A 25,565-nucleotide genomic window follows, 5' to 3' on the forward strand; every position below is an offset into this window, starting at 1 on the left:
TTAAAAACTCTGTGTACTCACATCAGCAATCATCAGAAAATATAATAGGAGCATATTCTAAATCATCTAGTTGACCATCTTATGACCTAGATGCCAGGAGACGGCATTGTCTCTGTTTATGCTTGTTTGGTCATGTTGTCTCCAAGTAGTGTTATACTACTTTGTGAAGAGTTAATTAAAAACTGAGGCATTTCTAATACGTAAATGATGTAGTCATGTCCAGCAGATGGATGGCTAAATGGTGCAATAGCCCACTGTATAACCTAAGTTTTGTGGTAGTTTACATTCTGTTAGCTAACATTCTTTGAGCATCTTCTGTGTTCCAGGCACTGATCAAAATACTCCTCATGTACAATAATATATATGATATTATTCAATAATAATAATGAACCATAATTAATGTAAGGATTTGTGTTGTAAGTTTTTAATTTGTACAGTAGACCTGTGAGGTATGTGAAATTACTAGTCCTGTTTTACAGATGAGGGTACTGAAGTATAGAGAAGTTAATTTTTATGGTTACATAGCTAATAAGTGGTAGAATTGGTTTTCATACATATTACCTGACTGCATAGCCTCTAGCCACTGACTCCTGCCCCCTGATAGATAGCTGACTACACTGCCTCATGGTAGATCCCCATCTGACACAGTCATCTGGGGATTCCAAACTCAGAATAGGCAAAATGGCATTGTATTCATGTTACCAATTCAGATTTCAATTCAGCAAACATCTTGTTTCCTGTCACGTTAATGTTGTTGATTTAATAATACTGGTTTTGTGATTGTGTTTGGATTTAATTTGTAAGATTTTACTGTCATATGTATTGTTACAAACACTAAGAGTTTTGTCTTAGTTTGTATATATTTCAATAATATTATAACAAAGATAACATTATAACAAAAATTTCAATAACATTATAACATAAAGAAGGCCAAACACTGCAGAATTGATGCTTTTGAGCTGTGGTGTTGGAGAAGACTCTTGAGAGTCCCTTGGACTGCAAGGAGATCAATCCAGTCAATCCTAGAGGAAATCAATCCTGAATATTAATTAGAATGACTGATGCTGAAGCGCCAATACTTTAGCCACCTGATGCAAAGAACCGATGCACTGGAAAAGACCTTGATGCTGGGAAAGATTGAAGGCAAGGGCAGAAGGGAATGGCAGAGGATGAGATAGTTGGATGGCATCACTGACTTAATGGATATGAATTTGAGCAAGCTCTGGGAGATGATGAAGCACAGGGAAAGCCTGGTGTGCTGCAGTCCTTGGGGTCGCAAAGAGTCAGACACGACTGAATGGCTGAACAACATAACGAAAATAACTTCATACTCAGAGATTACAGTAGAGATGCTTATGTAAAGATTGCTTTGGATCTTTTTCTTTTGGCTGCACCACACAGCTTGTGGGATCTTAGTTCCCCAACCAGGAATCACACCTGTGCCCTTCTCAGTGGTCAGAGAAATCTTTTGTGATGCAAATGAATACATATTGATTTTAGTTATTATACAGATTCAGAATTTTATATAATGTATTGGATTTCCTTAAACTAAAACAGCATGAATGAGGAAACTCAATTTTGTTGTTTTGTGTATTTGGATACACTTCTAACTCAGCTGAGTCATGTAATAGACAGTCATAGGTACTAATATAGACAATACTCTGTCGGATTTTCCCCGAGTGGTTTCCCAATTGGGGGCTATTCTCTAGTCACAGTCAGGGGATGGTGTCCTATTTATAGGGTCCTCTAAAGTCTATTACTGTCAAAAACTTAGAGGGTCTCTTATTCAGAAGAAAACAGAAGTAGTAAGAAGCAAAAAGAATTGTCCTTGATTTTACCGAGAGTTGTCTTGATTTAAATGAAACTATGATTTAGTTTATAATCAAAATGAAGACTATCATAATCTTTCTCTTTATAAAATTTAATCTTTTTAAACCTTAATTTGGTAAACTTTCCTTTTGCAAATTTAATTCATTTGCATTACGTATGAGAGATTTTACTTACTGTGCTTTTTCAGTGTGCTAATAAGAAACCCTTTTGAATCAAGAGCTATGTATTGAGTTCCTACTGCATACAAGCTTTTCTGCTAGTCATTGGTGGTTCATTTACTTGCTGATAACATCATCTGATTTAGGTACATATGCCTATCATACTGAAGAAGTAGAAAAACTTCAGTCAGGTGTTTGAGTCTCTGATATTACCTGGTTCCATGGTGGTACATGAGTTTGAGCAAGATCCGGGAGTTGGTGATGGGCAGGGAAGCCTGGTGTGCCGCAGTCCATGGGGTCTCAGAGTTGGACATGACTGAGAAACTGAACAGAACTGATGGTAGTTTTATTTTCTGAAGTTTCTCTGGCTGGATTTTTTTTGTTTCTTTCCTCTTGTATTTTTCTACTTCTGGAAGTTTATTCAACTCTAAGCAATGTACTCATTTATACTCTTAAAATATTCCATAGAAGAACTATAGCATAAGTACCACTGTAAAGTTTTATAGGACTTTTAATATATAATTCCAGTCTGTGACCTGAAATACTTTCTGATGTTTGATAAAATCTTCTGAGCTAATTTCTTTTTTAGACTGGAAATTAGTAGTTCCTGGGACATCTGAAATTATTTTAAAAAAGTGATTATATATACATTTTTCTTAAAAGAAGTTCTAGATCATTGTTACATTCACTTAGGGTTTCTGTGTATTGTCAGACTTGGTTAGGGGTTAGTCATGGAACTGACATATTGGTCACTAACTTAAAATAATGGTAAATCCATTTGGCAAGAATGTGGTTTAACTGGACTAGGCTACCTTGGAGGTTTATTTCTTTTTTTTTGGGTTTTTTTATGCTTGAATGCTGTAGGCCAGTGATTCTGGGGAGGGGTGATTTTTGTCCTCTGGGGCATTTGGTAGTGTCTGGAGACATTTTTGGTCAGTTGTTGCTGGTATCTAGTGAATCTCTAGATACAAAAGGGGGGAGGAAAAACCCTTCTAGATACAAAAAACAAATAAAGAATTATCTAGCCCCAAATGTCAATTTTACTGAGGGTGAGGGATGCTGGAGGCCAGTTGGTGACTCACCAGTGGTGATTTTTTATTTTTTTAGTCTAGAGTGTTTATGATTTTTCATTCTTTTCCAAATTCCCTTTAATTTTTAAAGTATATATATATATATATTAGCCCTCATCTTAAAGATGGGACAGTACTGGATATGAAAGGATAGTATTTGGGTTTTAGCTTATTAATCAAAATATTTCACTAAATTCTCGATTTGGAAACCCTTTGTAGTCGTTGTTTGGATATTGAAAAAGAAGTAATCATTCAGCTGAAAATGCTTTTACTGTGATGATTACTCATGATTTTATGTATTTCTTTTCTTACTTTCTAATAGGCTTTTAAGGATATGCTGTATTCAGCTCAGGACCAGGCACCTTCTGTGGAAGGTAAGATGTGTTAATCCCTACATTTAACCACATAAAACTTCTTTTTAAGAAGAGATATTTTAAACTGAATAGTATAAAACTAATATAACTTACCCTACTATACAGATCTTTTTTGGCTTTTATAGTATATATTATGATTACTTTATGTTTCAGTGAAATTTTTATTGTTTAGCTCACATTTACTTTATGATGGATCTCTTATGTCCGTACATCACCTTAGCATTGTGAATCATAGATACTGGTTTAAAGTTCTTAAGTGCCATGCTCCCTCCCCCAGGCAGTGTGTTCTTATATCTGTTTCTCTTATCTATTCATCCATCCATCCATCATTCAGTGAATCCTTAGTTCATAACTAGTCTGGGCAACAAAGCTTTTTGTTTCTATTTATGTCATGTCTTTAGACTGAGACTAGTGAAACAAGATATATCTACTCTGTGTGTGTGTGTACATGGATATAAGCATGTGTATGTATGCATGTGCACAGCTTGGCAGTCGTAAAGTGACTGACCTAAGCATAGTGGTTATCTTTCTAATTATCTTTATTGATCCTTCCTTTTCTGTTACCTCAGCTTCTGCTCACCAGTTCACTCTTTATGGGTTTAACGATTGATAGGTTTGAGGAGTTGTAAGTTAAAGTTGTAGTTCTTATGTCAGTAAATAACTAGGAGCTAATTCGACAACTGTTTGAGGGAGTGCTCCTTCTGAGGCTGAATATTCTTTTAAAATTTTGTATCATATTTCCATGAGAGATGAATATGAAGTTGTTTATTAAAACTATAGATCTGTAATTAAAAATCTCATTGTCTTTAATGACATAGACATGTATATCTTTCTAACCATTCTGAATTCAAAGTGTGCTTCCTTCAGAATCTCAAAATCTTTACCAGGATATTGGCACCTGGGTATTAGTTTCATAATACGTCACTAAATTTTGGATTATATTTAATACATTTAATGTAATTAATGTGTTCTCTAATATTTAACTGAAGACAAATACTTATTCTTATTGGGTTATTATCTCTTATGTGTCTTGAAGAGTACCACCTCAAAAGATTTTAAGAATGTGAGAAAAACGAAATTATGTGGAAGTTAAGCTGATTTCCTCACCCTGTGTAACTTGCTTTGATAGTGGTTCTTTTAACTTTATTCTAATTGGACTACTTCTCAATTTTTTCTTTAAGTTTTACCATCTGGTTTGTAACAAAGATATTCTGAAGTGTGTTGAAAGTTACAATATTCTTTATTCATCCCTCCATGCTAGGTCATGTTGCTAGTAAATCTCATACACCGTCAGCTGTTTTTGGAGGAAAAACTAAATTCTGTCAAAGTATGCTAAAATGACAAATATTTATGGTTAATAGCTTTTTATCTCATTGCCAGAGACATGAACTTCATTGGACCCTGTTATAAAGGGAGTATTGTAGGCTGATTATGCACATGTATGTGCTGTCTTCATAAGGGAAATATTTTGAACTAATTCATTCTTTCAATTCTCAGATAAAGACTAAAGTCACGTAGTTTTTATTTTCTTAACAGGAATTTTTCTCTTTAGACACAGTAAAGAATTGAAGGTATTGGAAAGTTGTTTAAGGAAGCATTATCTTATATAGTATTGAGGTTAGAAAATGTTATTAAAGGGACTCAATTATGTCTCTCATTTGCATTGTGATACTGTATTAATTTATTCTGTTTTCTACAGTGTTTAAATTATAATCATTTCTGTTATTCCTTTATTCTTGCTACTGAGATCATATTTCTAGATTTTTATTTAGCAGTTACCTGTAAAGTAATGCATCATCAACAGATTTATCACAGAGTCCAAGATAGGGCTTTTAACTTTTAACATTTTTCTCAGACCAAATAAAATAGGATATGGGGAGTGGAACTCAGGCACTGATAGTTTTACTGTCTCTCTAGGTAATTCTAATATATAGCCAAAGTCAAGAACCCTTGCCATAAATAATCTTAAAGACTTTTAGATCAGTATTGTTAATGCTGAGTTTTTTAAGGTAATAACTAGCTAGTAGGTTAATCGATCTCTTAAGTTCATTGATAGTTTGATTATTCTATTAGCATCTATAGGATGTTTATTTTTTAAATGTTTATTGCATTGAGTTGAGTATAAGTAATAGCTGTACTGATTATTTACATATATTAAATGTTATAACTTAATATTGTTATTACTTAAGATGAGTCATAGTGCAATAAGTGGCATATTCATATTTTCACAGTACTTTTGTTTAAGATGGAATGGGTTTCTAATTATAGTGAAAGAAAAATAACTTGAAATGGATTCTTAAAGAGTGAAGTGGTTTGATAGACGTATATTAGATAAAAGGCACAGTATATGAAAGCTTTTGTTGATAAGAATTTGATCACTATTTTTTATGCTAGTGGATCATTTTCTTCTAATTTTTGGATAGTACTTTTATTCTAATATCACAGGTAAGTTGGCTTTTTTCCCATTTAAAAGTAAATCAACTAAACAAAATAATTTCAGTGTATTTTAAAAAAAAGAAATCAAAGCGTGTTTACTTAAAGTTGCTTTTATTATTCAAATAAACATTCAGATTATTTTTCTTGGTTATTTTGCTTTATTCATTCTTTGAGAGTTAATTGCGTGAATCGTTACACGTTGATTCGTGAGAAATAAAGTGTCTCTACTTTTATTTAAAACAATTGTTTTACAAAAAAACAACAAATAAATGTTTTGTGATTGTAACTAAGAGATTCTCATATTCTGAAGGAAAATATTTAAAATGCTAAAAGACTTATTCTCAGGTATTCCTTATCAATTCACATCTAATCTCCTTTGATATGTATTAATATCATTGCCTACTCTTCAGTGTAATTTGTTAGTTTTGGTAGGCATTCACATTTGGAAATATGTGACCAAGAAGATGGCTTAAAATTCTTTGTTAAAACTTACACAGTGTAATGATTTTAAAATAAGGACATAATTAAGAATTTTGCTGTTTATTTTATCTTTTTTATGCAGGAAGAATTGTAGAACATATGTGACAATAGAATGAGGATTTATTTTATGTGGAGGGGCAGACACGCACTTAGGACCTTTAAATTCAACCTTTAATGCAGTAATGTTTTGAGGAACTTTCAGAAATAGATGCTAAAACCCTTTAAACTATATTGTGCTTTTTATAATTCCTGCTGTCAATGAGGTGTTTGGGACAGATTAAATTAAGCTGCAAACGGAAAGTCCCAACATCAGTAGTATCTTAATAATCAGGATTGTTTTGAGGCAAGACAGTTTATTATGGATATGACAACAGAACTTCTAATTGTGGTACTCATTTGACATAATCAGATTTTGTCAGATTTTTTGTGTTGGCCACAAAATTTTTGGTCACCCAGTCCTTGGGTAAATAGTCACACCTGTTTCGGGGAAATTTCCTCCTTCAGGATAATTTTGATATACGTGACTTACACACTTCATATAATTTGTACACTAAATTTGTTTTGGTTTATACTGAGTTACTTTCAAGTAAAGCTTCAAACTGTATTTTACCATCATCTTTTTAAAATATAGTATGTTTGTTTAGAAGCATTAATGTTTTCCATTCTTGTGATGGAAAAATATGAGAATCTGACAGTCAGGCTATGTCACAGAATTAAAAGTCGACATTTCTAATTGAAAGGGACTTTAAAAGATCATTTTGCTTCATCATCATTTTAGATTTATGCGATCTGAGACCACGTTAAGGTTGCATGACTCAGGAAGAACAATCAGGATTACTAATGCTATAGGTGACAACCAAAGGAGAATTCAAGAGATTAAACTTGTATTGAAACATAAAAATGCTTTTTTATATTGACTTTATATTTTTATCCAAATGGTATCTTTGAATGCAAACATTTTTAATCAAGCATTTCCTTGAGTCTCTGTATTTTTAAAAGAAGCATTATCTGCTTTGAATAATACTGAACTATTTGACTTATTGGGCAGAAACTAATTGTCTTTCCAGAAATCTGTACTAAGTTTTTTATTACTCCAAATAATTCCTAGAAGTATTGGGAAAGGTGTATAAAATTAGATAATATCATTAGATAGCAGTAGTTATAAAGGTTAGAATAAGGGGGAAATAAAGATAGAATTGTAAGAGAAAGCTCCAGTAAATTTTTATTTATTTATTTATGGCTGAGCTGGGTCTTCGTTGCTGTGCACAGGCTTTCTCGAGTGGCAAGTGGAGGCTACTCTCTAGTTTCAGAAAACGTGCTGCTCATTATGGTGGCTTCTCTTGTTGTAGAGCACAGACTCTAGAGCCAAGGGCTTCAGTGGTTGAGGCTTATGGTCCCTAGAGCCCTGGCTCAGTAGCTGTGGTTCACAGGCTTAGTTGCCCTGCAGCATGTGGAAGCTTCCTGGACCAGGGATTGAACCCATGCCCCCTTCACTGGCAGGGAGTTTCTTAACCACCTGTATCTCCCTGAACCACCAAAGAAGTCCTCCAGTAAATTTAATATATACAATAGATACCATAAAGATGTTGGAAGGAAAAGAACATCAGGTAAAATTAAGGAAATCTGAGTAAATTATGGACTTTAGTTAATAATGTATCATTATTGGCTCATTAATTCTGACAAATGTACCATACTCATCATGTAAGATGTTAATAACAGGGGAACCTGGAGAGTGGGGAGGGGCAGTAAATGTAACCCTCTGTACAACTTTTGTAACTTTTCTGTAAATATAAAACTATTCTAAAATGAAGAGTTTATTTAAAAAAATAAAAAGATGCTATAAGATTTATACAGTTGCCAGAAGCTAATTGTAAGTTCAACCCTGACTTTGCTGGAGTTCAGAAGGTAGAGGTGAGCATGATTAATTTCAGAATTAATTCATAAGGTAAATTTATACCAGTTCCTGAGAAAAAGATCAGTTTTTACTCAACATGAGATTTGAGAGAAGTTCTTCCTTCGGATCTTCATGAAGAGTATTTTCTTTGGTGTGCTAGATTGTATCCCCAACAACTATTTTACAAAAAGCATGGCAGGAAGTTTCATGAGTCAGCCTCTTAGAATCCAAGGATATGATGTAAAAATTTATTACTCTGACCTAGAAGGCCCTAAATAATCTGATCCTGTGTCTGTAACCTCAGCTTCTGCCCTTTTCCTCCTTCTTTACTAGGTTCCAGTCCTATTGCCTTTTCTATACCTAAATCAGCCCAAGCTTGCTCTTACAATAATAGGGCCTTAGCTCTTGCTCTGTGTTGAGAATCATTAGATCATTTCATAGCTGTGTCCTTCAAGAGACCTTCTGAATGGTCAATCTTATTAGCCCCTCAGTCACTTTTTTACATCACCCTATTTTATTTATTTATTTTTGCATACAATTCTTTGATATCTTGTATTTTTTTTTTCATTGATTTATTAGTTTTCTTGAGACAGTATATTAAAAGGTGCTTGCACCTTGGAAGAAAAGCTATAATCAGCCTAGACAGCATATGAAAAAGCAGAGACATTATTTTGCCAACAAAGGTTTCTCTAGTCAAAGCTATGGTTTTTCCAGTAGTCATGTATGCATGTGAGAGTTGGACTATAAAGAAAGCTGAGCACATAAGAATTGATGCTTTTGAACTGTGGTGTTGGAGAAGACTCTTGAGACTCTCTTGGACTGAAAGGAGATCCAATCAGTCAATCCTAAAGCAAATCAGTCCTGAATATTCATTGGAAGGACTGATGCTGAAGCTGAAACTCCAAAACTTTGGCCACCTGATGTGAAGAACTGACTCATTGGAAAAGACTCTGTGCTGGGTAAAGATTGAGGGCAGGAGGAGAAGGGGACGACAGAGGATGAGATGGTTGGATGGTATCACCGACTTAATGGACATGAGTTTGAGTAAGCTTTGGGAATTAGTGATGGACAGGCTCCAAAATCACTGCAGATGGTGACTGCAGCATAAATTAAAAGACGCTTACTCCTTGGAAGAAAAGTTATGACCAACTTAGATAGCATATTCAAAAGCAGAGGCATTACTTTGCCAACTAAGGTCTGTCTAGTCAAGGCTATGGTTTTTCCTGTGGTCATGTATGGATGTAAGAGTTGGACTGTGAAGAAAGCTGAGCACCAAAGAATTGATGCTTTTGAACTGTGGTGTTGGAGAAGACTCTTGAGAGTCCCTTGGACTGCAAGGAGCTCCAACCAGTCCACTCTGAAGATCAGCTCTGGGATTCTTTGGAAGGAATGATGCTAAAGCTGAAACTCCAGTACTTTGGCCACCTCATGAGAAGAGTTGACTCATTGGAAAAGACTCTGATGCTGGGAGCGATTGAGGGCAGGAGGAGAAGGGGATGACAGAGGATGAGATGGCTGGATGGCATCACTGACTCGATGGACGTGAGTCTGAGTGAACTCCGGGAGTTGGTGATGGACAGGGAGGCCTGGTGTGCTTCGATTCATGGGGTCGCAAAGAGTCGAACACGACTGAGCGACTGACTGGGAAGCCTGGTGTGCTGCGGTCCATGGGGTTGCAGAGAGTTGGACACGACTGAGTGACTGAACTGAACTGAGGCAATAGAAGTCCCTTAAGACCAGAGATTTTTACCTTTTTTTTTTTAATGTTTTATATCTAGTATCTAAAATAGGCACATACCTTACCTATTTACTGAGCACATTAATGAGTAGGAATAAATATGAATCCTTTCCCTCAGTATTCCTAAAAGCCAAAGTACGATTTATTTAAAAATTCATCTAGCTTGCGTCTTTGTTTTTAGTTTTGTTTTTAAATTTTTAACTTCTTTTGGTCTTTAGATGCAGAATTTTGCCCGCTGGTTAGATGGCTAAGCATAGTTTGTTACTGTTTTATAATGCTGATTGTCATTTCATAAACTGTAGGCTGAGGTGACACACATAGCCTTTCTTTAAAACTGCAAGAGAAGCAGATGATGTGGCATTTTAGTTTATAAAGATTTTTTGGCATTGTGTTGTCTTGATAGCAAGCACAGTTTCCTTTGATTGCTGCGATTTTTATAAGCCATTGGGTGGTTGTATATTTTTTGTAAGACACTAAACCACTTTTTGTTTTTATATGCTTCTTTTCAAAGATACATGAAATAGGCATAAATTTGAAAAACCATGTATGAATTGTTGAAGAATATTTTCCATGTATGTCTACTTTAATGGAATATGTGTTTTAGAGAATTTAAATTGAAATGGAAATACCTCAAAGTGCTTTGATTGTTTTCCTTTTGCATTTTACCTCTTCTGTTATAAAGTATTCCTTTTGATGGAGAGTGTATGGCTGATGGTAGCCTAGTATAACTGATTCAGTTAGCTCAATACAGCTCTCTGACTTTCTAAAATGGAATGAATAGTTAAGAGTGTAAGTCACTGACCACTGCTGTACTAGCCTCTGCTTTTCTGCCATTTCTTTTTAGTTGCCCACCCACTTTGCCAATCTTACGAACAGATTTTGTTGGATCGTTTTTTGCTTAGGTCTCCCCTGCTTATTCAACTTGATTAGCAGATGTGTTACAGTCTCCCTAAGCTCCTTAGAATTCAGCTGTTAGTGGCATTGAAGATGAAAGTATGCTTGTAAATAATTCATTCTGATTATACGCTTGGATGGACAGAGTCCACTTCAGGCATCTTCTTCCACCTCACCTCTTTCCCTAAGTCTTTGTTGTTTTTAACAGATGTGAGGTTGCTTTTTAAGTTCAAGAGGATGGAAGACTAAATTGCATTTCTAAAATTCATGAAGTAGTTTTTGCATGTATAGGATTGCTGTCAAATCTATGCATTCATAGTACATTATTTACGTTGTTTATAATCTTGTGTCTCCCTTCCCCCAGTTTTTCATTTTGTTTTCCTATATCACTGTCTGTTTAAAATTTTTTTTTTCTGACCTAGAAATAAAGCCATCTGATATTTATGATAGGGAGAGCTATATCTAATTTGTTAAATTTTCAGTTTGGTAGTAGCATGAGAGTATCTTTTAAAAGTTCCACTTTCCTGCTAGTGTTGTTTTGTTCAGTCATTTATTGTTGATGTTTAGAAGTCCTTCTGCTAGTAGTGGGTTCATATTGTATGAGAAGACTATATACCAGGGACGAGTAGAGAGTTTAATCCCAAAAATTAAATTCTAGACTTGTTTGTGACCACTGCAACCTTGTTTTGAAATAAATACAGATTGCTAAGAGTGGAAGTTGAGACATGAGGCAAGCCAAAAAGATAATTGTCATCTCTCTAAGAATAATGTATTTTCTCTTCCCCATGAACTTCTTTTAGAAAGGATCAAAAGACCTGACTGATATTCAGAGACATGAGTTTTTTCTTTTGAAGGATGTGCCTAGTTCATATTTACATTGGAAAAGGATAGCATTCCCTTGTATTATGGAAATGACAAGTTCTAGATAAAAAATATTATTACCCTCAAAAATATACTTGTGTACTCTTTAAAGATGCTGCTGATCTTGAACTAGTTCACTAATAGGAAAGATGTGCTTCTGAATGATAAATAACATTGCTATTTGAGTTGACAAAATACTTCTCTTTCACAGAGAATTAAACATAATTTAAAGCTCACTGTTAGGATACAAGATGATGAAATAAATAGGTGGTAAAATTATGTGATGAAAATATGTATCAACTTTGAATAGCATACAAGTAAGAAGCTAGAAGAAATGAAAAAAAAATGCTTTTAATCCTTTCTTTGTGATACTACAGAATATTTAAAATATTTTCAGTATTTAAAGTTTTCCTTTGCATATAAAGGTCAATAAGACACAAGGATACTGTGTCATTTGTCACACAGTGCTCTTTCTTTATTTATTGGTAAGTTTGAGGAAAGGTCATAAAGTAGAGAAGGACTAATTACAAAACAGTAAGTCACGAAACAAAAATTCTGGAAATTATTGGTATCTACTCTGCATTGTATACAAAAGAATACTGTAACACATGAATGAATATGATGATTTCAGGTAGTATTTTCTAAACTAATATTGGAAAACTGGAACAATTGTTAAAGCTTTAAGCTGGCAGAACTTTCAGTTAAGGAAAGTTTTTCTTTATGCTCTTTTTTCTTTAGGTAGGACCACCTTACGTCTTTAGTGAAAGAATGCCAATGAGAAAGGTAGAAAGAATAGAAAGGTTTGATCAGAGAGTAGTTTTCCAGCACTGGGTTATATCATTGAATAAAAGAAACTGAAATTCCTGACCTCAAAGTAGAAAAGATGCTCTGAAAATCGTTTAGATTCTCCATAATGTTTAATTATTACAGTAATAAGAAGAAGGAATAAGGCATTCAGTGGTTGAAAGAGTAGATAATCCTGTTAGTTTTCTGTGTCTGCTCTAACAGTTTATCACAAACTTGGTGGCTTAAAGTAAGAGACATTTGTTCTCTCTCAGTACTGGAGGCCACAGTGGGAAATCAAGATGTTGGCAGGGCTTCACTCCTGGAATTTTGGGGGGATGATCTATGTCTTCCAACCTCTGGTAGTTGCTGACTTCTTTGGCTCGTGGCCACTTCACCCCAATCTGTGCCCCTTCACTTTGCCTTCTTCTCCATCTATTCTCTGTGTATCTAAGGACATTTTTCATTGGATTTAAGGCTTTCTGGGTAATTCAGGATGATTTCATCTCATGATTTAATTTCATCACAGATTCCAGTGATTTGACGTAGATATCTTTTGCCCATTAGTGAGAATGGTTGTGGTCGCTTTTGGCCTACCATATCCCTAAATCTGAATTAAAAAAAAATGCATTGTAGTTCATGTTGTATCTTCAAACTTTGTGCTAGAGCTAGAGGTACAACTGAGGCGTTTGTTTCCACAGTCTAATCTACCCACGTTGAAGGGACAGTCAAATGATGTTTAAAAAAAAAAAAAATTTAAGTAGATACACAGAAAGTAAAAAGCTGTCCAGTATATAGGCTTGACTGTATAAAATAGGACAGTTTACCTGCTTCTAACCAAACTATCCCTCTTTAGGATTTCTTTTATATTTCTGGTATCCTTCCTGAGGGAAACAGAAAGGCAGACCTTGTCCTAGCATGCAGGGTAAATGTCCTCTCTTCCCTCCAAAATTTTTATTATGAAAAATTTGAAGATATACAGAAGTAGAGAGAATGTGTACAGAATCCCGTATATCCATCACCCAGCTTCAGTTCTTATCAATTGCCTAATCTTGTTTTGTCCTCCGTGATTATTTTGAAGCAGATTCCAGAAATTATATCATTTTTCCATAAATATTTCTTTTGTTTTAAGCGTACATTTAGAAAAGTATAGTTGATTTACAATGTTGTGTTAGTTTCAGGTGTACATCAAAGTGATTCAGTTATAGTAAGTCCTGTGTTCTACAGTGGGTCCTTCTTAGTTACCTATTTTTTATATAGTAATATGTAAATGTTAATCCCAAACTCCTAATTTTAGCCCCCCTTTCACTGTTGGTAATCATATGTTTGTTTTATAAGTCTGTAGATCTATTTCTATTTTGTATATAAGTTCAGTTGTATCATTTTTTAGATTCCACATATAAGTAATATCATGTTTGTCTTCCTCTAAATGATTTCACTTAGTATGTGAAGTCTTGGTCCATCCATGTTGCTTCAGATGGCATTGTTTTCGTTCTTTTTTATGGCTCAGAAATATTCTGTTGTGTGGAATCACACACCACATCTTTATCTTTTCATCTCTTGATGGACATTTAGGTTGCTTCCACATCTTGGCTATTATAAATAATGCTGCTCTGAACATTGGGGTACATGTATCTTTTTGAATTATGGTTTTCTCTGTTGTAATATTTCTAAAGGATAGTTCCTGTCCTAATTATCAAAATACAGTTATCACACATAAAAATATTATTAGTAGTTTCTTAATATTATTAAGAATATCAGATATTTGATACTATTAAGAACTTACTATTAATATATTTTAAAAGATATTTTAGTCTGACCAGAGACTCAAATAAGATCTATCATATGATTTATTGTGTTTGATTAACAAGTCTGTTAATTCTCCATCCACCAACAGTGGCACCATCCAAAACAGTAGCCACTAGCCACAAGTAGCTAGTAAAATTTAAATTAGTTACAATTAAAATGAAATACTCTGATCTTTAGTCACACTACTTACATATCAAGTGCTCAGGAGCCACGTGAGGTTAGGGGCTACCATACTGGACACCACAGAACATTTCACTCATTGGAGAATGCTTTATTGGTTCGAACTGGTATGTAGGTTTCTGACTCTCTTATTTATCTTGCATTTTTCTTTTTAAAGTGTTAATTATTATTATTATTTGGTGGAGCAAACTGATTTGTTTTTTTTTGCTCTCCCAGAGTCTGGATTTTACTGATTGTACTGCTGTGGTGTACCTTAACATGTTGTTTGTTCTCTGTATTTCTTGTAAATTTGTAGCTAAGTCTAGAGAGTTGATCTAATTCAAATTATTATGTGTGCATACTTTTTCCTAAGAACACTATATACATGCTTGTGTGTACCTCTTTTAGGAGGGGTATATAATATCAGATTTTTTCTTTGTTATGTTACTAGCTATTGATAATCATTGCCTAGCCTTCAGTTCAGTTCAGTTCAGTCGCTCATTCGTGTCCTACTCTTTGCGACCCCATGAATCGCAGCACGCCAGGCCTCCCTGTCTATCACCATCTCCCGGAATTCACTCAGACTCACGTCCATCAAGTCTGTGATGCCATCCAGCCATCTCATCCTCTGTCGTCCCCTTCTTCTCCTGCCCCCAATCTCTCCCAGCATCAGAGTCTATTCCAATGAGTCAACTCTTTGCATGAGGTGTCCAAAGTACTGGAGCTTCAGCTTTAGCATCATTTCTTCCAAAGAAATCCCAGGGTTGATCTCCTTCAGAATGGACTGGTTGGATCTCCTTGCAGTCTAAGGGACCCTCAAGAGTCTTCTCCAACACCACAGTTCAAACGCATCAATTCTTCAGCGCTCAGCCTTCTTCACAGTCCAACTCTCACATCCATACATGACCACAGGAAAAACCATAGCCTTGACTAGACTTGCCTAGCCTTAGATCCATGAATTTGTTAAGGTGTACACAATGGTGATATTTTAATGCGCTTGTGTTTATTAGCCAGCATTCTCTAAAGAGAAACTTCCCTTTTCAAACTCTTTGGTTGCCCTTAGCTGCAGATTGTATAGGAAAGGTAGGATGATTGCCTAATTCTTTTATTTTATAGTTTTCAAAGCAATATTGGTGCTTTAACATTTTACAAAGATGATTAATGAAATGTTTCTTCTAAGTGTCTTAGTGACTTAATATGAGGGCAGGAGGAGAAGGGAACGACAGAGGATGAGATGGTTGGATGGCATCACCAGCTCAATGGACATGGGTTTGGGTGGACTGCGGGAGTTGGTGATGGACAGGGAGGCCTGGCATGCTAGGTTCATGGGGTTGCAAAGAGTCGGACACGACTGAGTAACTGAACTGACTGACTGATGTTTGAATCTGTTTACTTAGTTATGTTTTGTTCCAGTGTAGTTTCTATCTCTCTTGATGATCAGATTTTTAGCTTTGACCCACTAGGAACCTTTTCAAATGATTTTCTTATTCCTTTTGATATGACCCTTGTAATCTTTGATTGCTTCCTTTCTATCTGGTATGACAAAACTTTCCAGACTCATCTGACATATTTCCAGTCTGGGACCTGGAATCAGCCATTTTGCCAAGGAGTCTTGATTCTTTCTGTGATAACCAGGGAGTCTTAATTCCTTTAGAAGCCAGATAACACCATTTCTTTCAAAGTATCATTGCTGCTGAGTTATTCATTGTTTTAAACTTTCTTTTTCAGTGGGAAGAAATGCATACATACATACCCATAGATCCATAAATACATATATGTGTATATAATTATATTATAAGAGAAAGTACCTCATTCATTAAAGCTTAGATTCTTAGTATACTTTAGACTTGAAAGTGTCTGCTCCAGCTTTGAAAAGGTAAACTGTGATGACTTTTAGGATTGAATAATAAATACCCTTGCCTGCTAACCATAAGTACAGCTCTTTGGGATTATAGTGTTGAGGGGTAGGGAATCTGCCTATACTGATTAAATTTTCATTTTCTTTATTGAAGGTTGAGAGGAGAAACATAGCTTAGCCTTACAAGATTGAGTGCCAGTTTGTGACTTCTGATAAGAAATTGATCAGCTATGCTCTTGTTACAAAAGATGCAATCAGTTGAGATTGGAAAAGGAAATTGAATTTCTATTGGTGTGTTATCACATGCAGTTAATTTTGCATATACTCCCGAGGCACATGAATCTTATTTGAGGTTGAAATATCTATACTTTGAGTCAGGGCATTGCAAATTCAATGTGATTAAATGTATTTAAGAGTTTCTGTTGTTTCACAATTGCTGTGCAGTTCTAAAATATGTTCTTATTAGGCTATTCAAAATGGAATCTTTTGGTCATTGAAATGAGAACATGAAATAGCAAATTTGGGCATTCCTCTTATAAAGGATGGAGCAGGAAAAGATAACTTATATTGTAAGATTTATTGTTTTTATACTCTTATTTTTTTCTGTATGAAACCTCTGTTATCTTAGTGTATAACGAGTTTGTTATTTTTCTGGAAGATTATGACTTGTCTTTCTACTTGAGGAAAAATGTGGTATGATGGTTCACTTACGACATGGTAAATGAGTTGGGGTGTTTACAGTAGAGAGGAATTTTTAACAATACAAGAATAGTGCAGTATATTAGATACATACCCTCAGGAACAGTTTATCTACAATGTCCACAAAAGAATTTTCGTAAGTGAAGTAGTAAGAGAATGATTAATGAAGGAGTTGAGATTTGAATTAGGTCTTGAAGCATAGTTATAACTGTAGGAGAAGACTTTCTAGGCAGAAAGAAGCAGCAGGACAAAACCAAAGAGTGTGTAAGTACATAAGACACTGGGGGGCGATTCAGTGAAATACTTTAAATGAAGCAGAGGGTTATTACAAAAGAATAGTGAACTCTAGGGAGAAGGCCAGAGAAGGCAACGGCACCCCACTCCAGCACTCTTGCCTGGAAAATCCCATGGACGGAGGAGCCTGGTGGGCCGCAGTCCATGGGGTGGCTAAGAGTTGGACACGACTGAGCGACTTCACTTTCACTTTTCACTTTCATGCATTGGAGAAGGAAATGGCAACCCACTCCAGTGTTCTTGCCTGGAGACTCCCAGGGACGGGAGAGCCTGGTGGGCTGCCGTCTGTGGGGTCACACAGAGTCAGACACGACTGAAGTGACTTAGCAGCAGCAGCAGCAGCAGTGAACTCTAAGGATGAGGCCAAATTTCCAAGGGTCTTAAATTGTTTTTAAAAGGTGGATTTTATTTGGGAGACCAGTGTATGTTAACATTTGGGGGTGTTAGTCTAACGCAGATAAAAATTTAGAGATCATTTTGAGTTCTTTGTACTAGTTCAGCAGTATCCAAATATAGATAGAAGTCCAGAGGAATGTGGACTTAGGTATGGTACCTTCTAGTCTTCAGCTCTGCTGTTTTTGTGATTCCTATAGTTGTATCCTCGTCCATGTTGGGAGTCTTCCAACTGTCTGCCATCAACAATTAGGGTTAAATGCTCCCTTCAAGATACAGGAAAAAGCAGATTCATAATTGTTGAAAACTTATTATTCAAATATGGTGATTTACATTATTGTTTCAAGTGTGTAGCATAGTGTTTCAGTATTTTTGCAGATTATGTTCTGGTATAGATTATTACAAGATATTGGGTATACTTCCCCATGCTACATAGTATACCCTTGTTGCTTGTATACTTTATTTATAATAGTTTGTATCTTTAATTTCATACTTAATATTTCCTTCCCCACCTTTCCTTTCCCATTTTGTAACCAGAGGTTTGTGTTCTATAGAAGATTTGTAATTTTTAATTAGCTACATGACCCAGAATATTCACAGAAATATTCTTTCTTTTGTTTTTTCTTTTTTTTTTTTGAGATAAGTTGATGTAAGATAAAATTAACCATTTTAAAGTGTACTAGCATTCAGTGGCATTTAATACATTCACAGTGTCGTTCAACCATCACCTTTATCAAGACACAGAGCACTTAAACTGAAAACAAGGTTTACAATAAAGTAATTTTTGGTGATGTTTTTGCTTGCTAGTTTTTCAGTCAGTGTTACTTGTAGAAATATACTTTAAAAATTCTTCCGTGCATTCATATTTATAAGAATATTTATATATTTTATAAAAACAGAAATTTCATTCATGAGGGCTCAACCGTGGAGACCTAAGCACCTCCCAAAGTGGTGCTTTTATTACATTGGGCATTAGGGTTCATATGAATTTGAGAGGGACCACAAATATTCAGTCTGTAGTACCCCACTTTGTCATTGCATACCTTTTCTATATATTGTTGAATTAAAGTCACTAAAATTTCATTAGAATTTTTATATCTGTATTCATATAGGATATATGTCTATAGATATCATTTCTGGTTAATGTCTTTGTCTTGTTTTGGCATCAGGGTAATGTTGGCATCATGAAATGAGTTAGGAAGAATTCTTTCCTCTTTAGTTTTCTGGAAGAGTTTGTATTGAATTAGAACTATTCTTCCTTAAATGTTTGATAAAATTCAACAAGTCATTTGGACCTGGAGTTTTCTCTGTTGGGAAGGTTTAAATAAGGTATTCAGATTACCCATTTTTTCTTGAGTAAACTTTGGTAGTTGATGCCTTTTAAGGAATTATTAATAATATATTTAAACTGTTGAACTTACTGGTATAAAGTTGCTCATTACATTCCCTTATTATTTTACTAGCTGTAGCATCTGTAGCTCTGTTACCTTGTTCATTCCTGATGTTGGCAATTTGTGTCTCCTTTTTTGTTTACTTATAGTCTGGCTGGAGGTTTATCAATTTTTTAATCTTCTCAAAGAATCAGCCTTCACTTTCATTGATTTTTCTCTTTTTTTTCTTCTGTTTTCTATTTCATTGCTTTCCTCATTATCATTATTATTTCTTTCTTTTCTTTTTTTGTTTTTAGGCTTGCTTTGAGTTTAATTTGCTTTTCTTTTTCTAGACTTTTAAGGTAGAAGCTTTATTTCCAGTGTTAACTTTTCTGTTGATCAGCTCTTATAATCAGCATTTTAATCATTTTCTTGGTTGAGATTGCTAATAATAGTATTTCAACCACTTCATGAGATGGAAGGAATAGCTAATATTCTGAATTATCAATTTGACTCCAAAAGGCTAAGATGATGGCCTAAACAAATTAAGATGCAGGCTAATTAAGAAAAATCTCAAATCTTACATTCATTGCCAGAAAATCAGTTTGCAAAGTGTGGGATAAGGGAGATCAACTTTAGTGCATTACTGGTTAAGAGTAGTCAGTAGGATCCACAGTGCTGGATAACCAAGTACGGTTATCTGAATGTAATGTAGCTACACAAAATCTAATTTGATCAAAGTCTTTATTAATGTAAACATAGTGTTCAGAAAAAGGAAGATAATTAACCCACTCTTCTTTACTGAATAAATCATTTCTGGAATCTGGTGTTTAATTCTGAACACTACACTAAAGGATTCAGACATGTTAGAATTCTTGGCCAGAGTAAGCAGATTTGTAGGTAGACAGACCATGCCATAATGAGACTTGGAATCATAAGATGTTAGAATGCTTATGAATGTTAAGAGATTGCTTTATTTTTCAGTTCAAGAAATCAAAGCTAGGAGCTGTCGGTTAACTCATTGTTACACAAATAATCAGTGACAAATGTTGAAGATTGGATTTTCAGTTTTCAGACATCATTTTAGCATTCTTTCCACTGACTCATCTTGTTATCAAAATATGGTCATAAGAGGTGTGTGAGAGTTCTTGAGATGAGAAAAAGACCAGTGATCAACAGTAAAGTGCTGTAATAAAATTGTTTTAATCTTAACAAAAAAGGTTAAGTTATCTGTGTGGTTCCCAGCTCCTGTAGGTAGTCAGTGGAAGACTGGACTGGTCAGTCCCCTGTGTGAAATACTGTAGATGGACTCATGTATCAGATAAACTGTGGGCCATATCATCTGCAGAATTCTTTCTGAGTCCATTTCTTCTTTTGGTAGCTGCCATAGTTACTTTATGCATTCTCATGCGGCTGCCGTTTCCCCCAGTACTAATGTGGTACTGCCACCAGCTTGAAATTCCCAGGGGTGACTTGTAAAAGACAGGCTTACCTCTTCCTGTCTATTTTAGGGCCATTTTCTTTTCCTTTTCTCTGGATGTCAAGCATAATCTTTGGGAATTTTTATTTACTTCTGCTTTATAAGAAGAAACAGGTTGTTCTCTCTGCTTTCTTTAGAAGACGACTTCTCTTTTTTCTAGAGTGTTTGTGCTTCTAATGCTAATTAATTAACCCTGTTTCCCAAGTTCTCAATTTCATTGCTCTTTATATGTATTTGAGTGCTAAAAGCAGTACTTTGTAATGGTGACACTTAGTGGCATAGTATGATAAAGGCTGTAAATGTAAAAAGATTTTAGAGATAATTCGGTCCGTGTTTTGTGAAGAGTGTTCTCTGATCTGTTGGATTATTTTGTGATTTATGAGCAGAAAGTGTTTAGTGGCCAAATAAGATTGTAAAACATTTAATAAAAACAAAAATAATTTTTCTTATTGTTTATTAATATTATTGTTACTATTTTTAATTCTAGGGCATTTTAGGACTTTTCTTACTTACTATTTAGTTTATTAAATAGCGACTTCCCTGGTGGCTCAACTGGTAAAGAATCCGCCTGCAATGCAGGAGACCTGGGTTTGATTCCTGAGTTGGGAAGATGCCCTGGAGAAGGGAACAGCTACCCATTCCAGTATTCTGGCCTGTAGAATTCCATGGACTGTGTAGGCCGTGGGGTCCCTAAGAGTAGGACATGACTGAGCGACTTTCACTTCACTATTTAGTTTACATTGTGACCATCAAAGAGGAAGATATACACTATTTAATCTTTCCAAAATTTATCTGAACATGAAACCCGTTTTTCTTTTTAAGGACTAAAAATTCTGTGAGGCGCTTTGGGAAAAATTGACCTTGTCTGTTCCTCTTAATTTAGAAGATGAGGTTACTAGGACCTAGAGAGGTGAACCAAATTTCAAATTTCCAAGGTCACTAGTTAGTGATTAAGAAATCACAGTTCTTCTGATCAACTTCAGGACTCTTGCAACTAAAATATAATGTACCTTCTTTTTATATTTGATATATTTCTTATCCTTATTCTGTCCTTCTACCTCTTGCTCATTCTTTTTCCTTCGTCCTTACTTTTTTTACTCTCTCATCAGTCCTCTTCTCATTCTAGTACATGGTTAAGGAATTTGAAATTGTTGTTTTATATGACTTGTCAAATCATTTTTTTCTTGTAGACTTATTAGGCCTTCATTTTATTGGTTGAAACCTAAATATATTGTTTTTCAAAAATAGCCTCCATTGTGCAATTTCTGAAAAGTATCCACCAAATTGTAGAAATCTTCAAATGTGTATGAATAATTTTAATTATTCAGTTTTTAACTTCTGTGTACAGTGTGACTCTAAGCTTATTTTCATTCTGGCATTTAATGCAGGGGCTAAATATGGAAGTTTGAGTTAGTCACTAAGGTAAGTAGATATATGAAGTAATTTGGAAGCATGAGTTTCTTTGAGGAGTTTCAGTCTGAGTGGAGGGGGATCGATCTTATTGACATTTAAAGTTAGTTAACTGGGGAAGCTGTCCTTTCTCCTTGCCATTTACAATGCGAAAAAGAAAATATACTTGATTTTGCTAAAATAACACTGAAAGTGAAAGTTGCTCAGTTGTGTCCGACTCTCTGCGACCCCATGTCCTATATTGTCCGTTAAATTCTCTAGGCCAGAATACTGCAGTGGGTAGCCTTTCCTTTTCCAGGGCATCTTCCCAACCCAGGAATTGAACTGAGGTCTCCTGCCTTGCAGGTGAATTCTTTACCAGCTGAGCCACAAGGAAAGCCTAAGAATACTGGGGTGGGTAGCCTGTCCCTTCTTTAGCAGATCTTCCCGACCCAGGAATTGAACCGGGGTCTCTTGCACTGCTGGCAGATTCTTTACCAACTGAACTATCAGGGAAGCCCCCAGTAATACAGATATATGTAAAAATATTTTCAATATGAATATTTGAAAACATTTTTATGGTCTGGGTTTTTTAATTACACTTATTTAGTTTGAAATACAAGTATCCATACCTCCTCGAGACAATTCCAGCTTTATAACTATGGGACACTGAGTAGGCTTGTGTTTACTGTGGTTACTTTTTAATTAACTGAAGTCTTTAACAACTAATTAAAATTGGAGTGCACTGGGTGTTGCTTGCTAAAAGTTGTTTATGGTAACTTTGGCCTGTAGATACTGTCTGACTTGTAAGTTACTGTAAACATTAGTTAGGTAATTTAGTGGATGGTGACAGATGCATAGAATATTGGTGAATAGTGAGCCAGTGTTTGGAAGAAAATGAGTTGAGATTAAATTCAGAGGCACAGTTATTAGTGCCATTAATGGATTAACAACCATTAAAGTGTTTATTCATTTTATCAGTGCTTATTATATAAATAAAAGCTTTCTATTGATAAATGTAATGAAGTGAATTTTCAACTTTTTGGAGAATTTGTTAACTTACTTTGTTACCTTACAAATTAACTTTTGTAAGTTGTTCTTTTTTATACCTTATTAAGAATGCTCAAACTACCACACAGTTGCACTCATCTCACACGCTAGTAAAGTAATGCTCAAAATTCTCCAAGCCAGGCTTCAGCAATACGTGAACCATGACCTTCCAGATGTTCAAGCTGGTTTTAGAAAAGGAAGAGGAACCAGAGATCAAATTGCCAACATCCACTGGATCATGGGAAAAGCAAGAGAATTCCAGAAAAACATCTATTTCTGCTTTATTGACTATGCCAAAGCCTTTGATTGTGTGGATCACAATAAACTGTGAAAAATTCTGAAAGAGATGGGAATACTAGGGCACCTGACCTGCCTCTTGAGAAACCTGTATGCAGGGTCAGGAAACAACAGTTAGAATTGGACATGGAACAACAGACTGGTTCCAAATAGGAAAAGGAGTACGTCAAGGCTGTATATTGTCACCCTGCTTATTTAACTTATATGTAGAGTACATCATGAGAAACTCTGGGCTGGAAGAAGCACAAGCTGCAGTCAAGATTGCCGGGAGAAATATATCAATAACCTCAGATATGCGGATGATACCACCCTTATGGCAGAAAGTGAAGAGGAACTAAAAAGCCTCTTGATGAAAGTGAAAAAGAAGAGTGAAAAAGTTGGCTTAAAGCTCAATGTTCAGAAAACGAAGATCATGGCATCTGGTCCCATCACTTCATGGGAAATAGATGGGGAAACAGTGGAAACAATGTCAGACTTTAATTTTTGGGGCTCCAAAATCACTGCAGATGGTGACTGCAGCCATGAAATTAAAAGACACTTACCCCTTGAAAGGAAAGTTATGACCAACCTAGACAGCATATTCAAAAGCAGAGACATTACTTTGCCACCAAAGGTCCATCTAGTCAAGGCTGTGGTTTTTCCTGTGGTCATGTATGGATGTGAGAGTTGGACTGTGAAGAAGGCTGAGCACCAAAGAATTGATTCTTTTGAATTATGGTGTTGGAGAAGACTCTTGAGAGTCCCTTGGACTGCAAGGAGATCAGTCTTGGGTATTCTTTGGAAGGAATGATGCTGAAGCTGAAACTCCAATACTTTGGCCACCTCATGCAAAGAAGAGTTGACTCATTGGAAAAGACCCTGATGCTGGGAGGGATTGGGGGCAGGAGGAGAAGGGGATGACAGAGGATGAGATGGCTGGATGGCATCACCGACTCGATGGACATAAGTTTGAGTGAACTCCGGGAGTTGGTGATGGACAGGGAGGTCTGGCATGCTGTGATTCATGGGGTCGCAAAGAGTCGGACATGACTGAGCGACTGAACTGACTGAAAGCATGTTTGTGTTTATTTTAAAAATAACATGGAAGTAACCTAGATGTCCATCGACAGATGAATGGATAAAGAAATTGTGGTACATATACACAGTGAAATATTACTCAGCCATATAAAGGAACACATTTGAGTCAGTTCTAATGAGGTAGATGAATGTAGAACCTATTATGCAGAGTGAAGTAAGTCAGAAAGAAAGATAAATACCTTATTCTTTTTTTTTAATTTAATTTTTTTTTTTTTTTTTTTTACTTTGCAATACTGTATTGGTTTTGCCATACATTGACATGAATCCGCCACGGGTGTACATGAGTTCCCAATCCTGAACCTCCTTCCCACCACTCTCCCAAATATCATATTCTAATGCATATATACGAAATCTAGAAAAATGGTACTGAAGAATTATTTACAGAGCAGTAATGGAGAAACAGACATAGAGAATAAACTTACAGACATGGGGAGAGGGGAGGAGAGGGTGAGATATATGGAAAGAGTAACATGGAAACTTACATTACCATATGTAAAATACATTACCAGTGGGAATTTGCTGTATGGCTTAGGAAACTCAAACAGGGGCTCTGTATCAACCTAGAGGAGTGGGATAGAGGGGGAATGGGAGGGGATATATGTATACCTATGGCTGATTCATGTTGAGGTTTGACAGAAAATGACAAAATTCTGTAAATTATCCTTCAGTTAAAAACTAAATAAATTTAAAAAAATATTGTGCTTTTAGCAAAGTTACTCCAGTGCTTGACTTCTATCCTCCTGTCATACAGACTGTGAATGTAATCAGCACCTTAGGGATTATAGAGTAGGAATACAGATTGTTTACTTGTGTACATAAATGTTTCATAGTGGTTGTAAGACTTGGGTAAATATTGTATATAGCACAAATTTTTAAATTTTTTTCTAAATTTTCTAAATTGCATAATAGGTTCTAATAATTCAAGAATATGTTACGAGTGATTTTTTTAAAATAGTTTTTCAGATTAAACCTCATTTTGTTATTTAGTATTGGTTTTATGAGTAAACATTTATGTTTACTTGTATACATAAATGTTTCATAGTGGTTGTAAGAGTTGGGTAAATAGTCCGTATAGCACAAATTTTCTAAATTTTTTCTAAGTTTTCTACATTGCATAATAGGTTCTAATAATTCAAGAATATGTTACGAGTGACTTTTTTTTTTTTACGAGT

General features: G+C 35.2%; 1 protein-coding gene across 2 annotated transcripts in view; it reads left to right on the plus strand.

Annotated features, from left to right (window-relative positions):
* XPR1 (xenotropic and polytropic retrovirus receptor 1) overlaps positions 1 to 25,565 on the plus strand; it is a 200,908-nt gene that overhangs the window by 21,382 nt on the left and 153,961 nt on the right. For both annotated transcript variants that reach the window (XM_068985691.1, XM_068985692.1), the window contains exon 2: positions 3,381 to 3,432. In XM_068985691.1, coding sequence (XP_068841792.1) covers positions 3,381 to 3,432 — 52 coding nt within the window. The remainder of the gene's footprint in view (positions 1 to 3,380; positions 3,433 to 25,565) is intronic.

The sequence above is a fragment of the Capricornis sumatraensis genome, chromosome 14, assembly GCF_032405125.1.
Source record: "Capricornis sumatraensis isolate serow.1 chromosome 14, serow.2, whole genome shotgun sequence".
In the NCBI taxonomy this organism is placed as follows: Eukaryota; Metazoa; Chordata; class Mammalia; order Artiodactyla; family Bovidae; genus Capricornis; species Capricornis sumatraensis.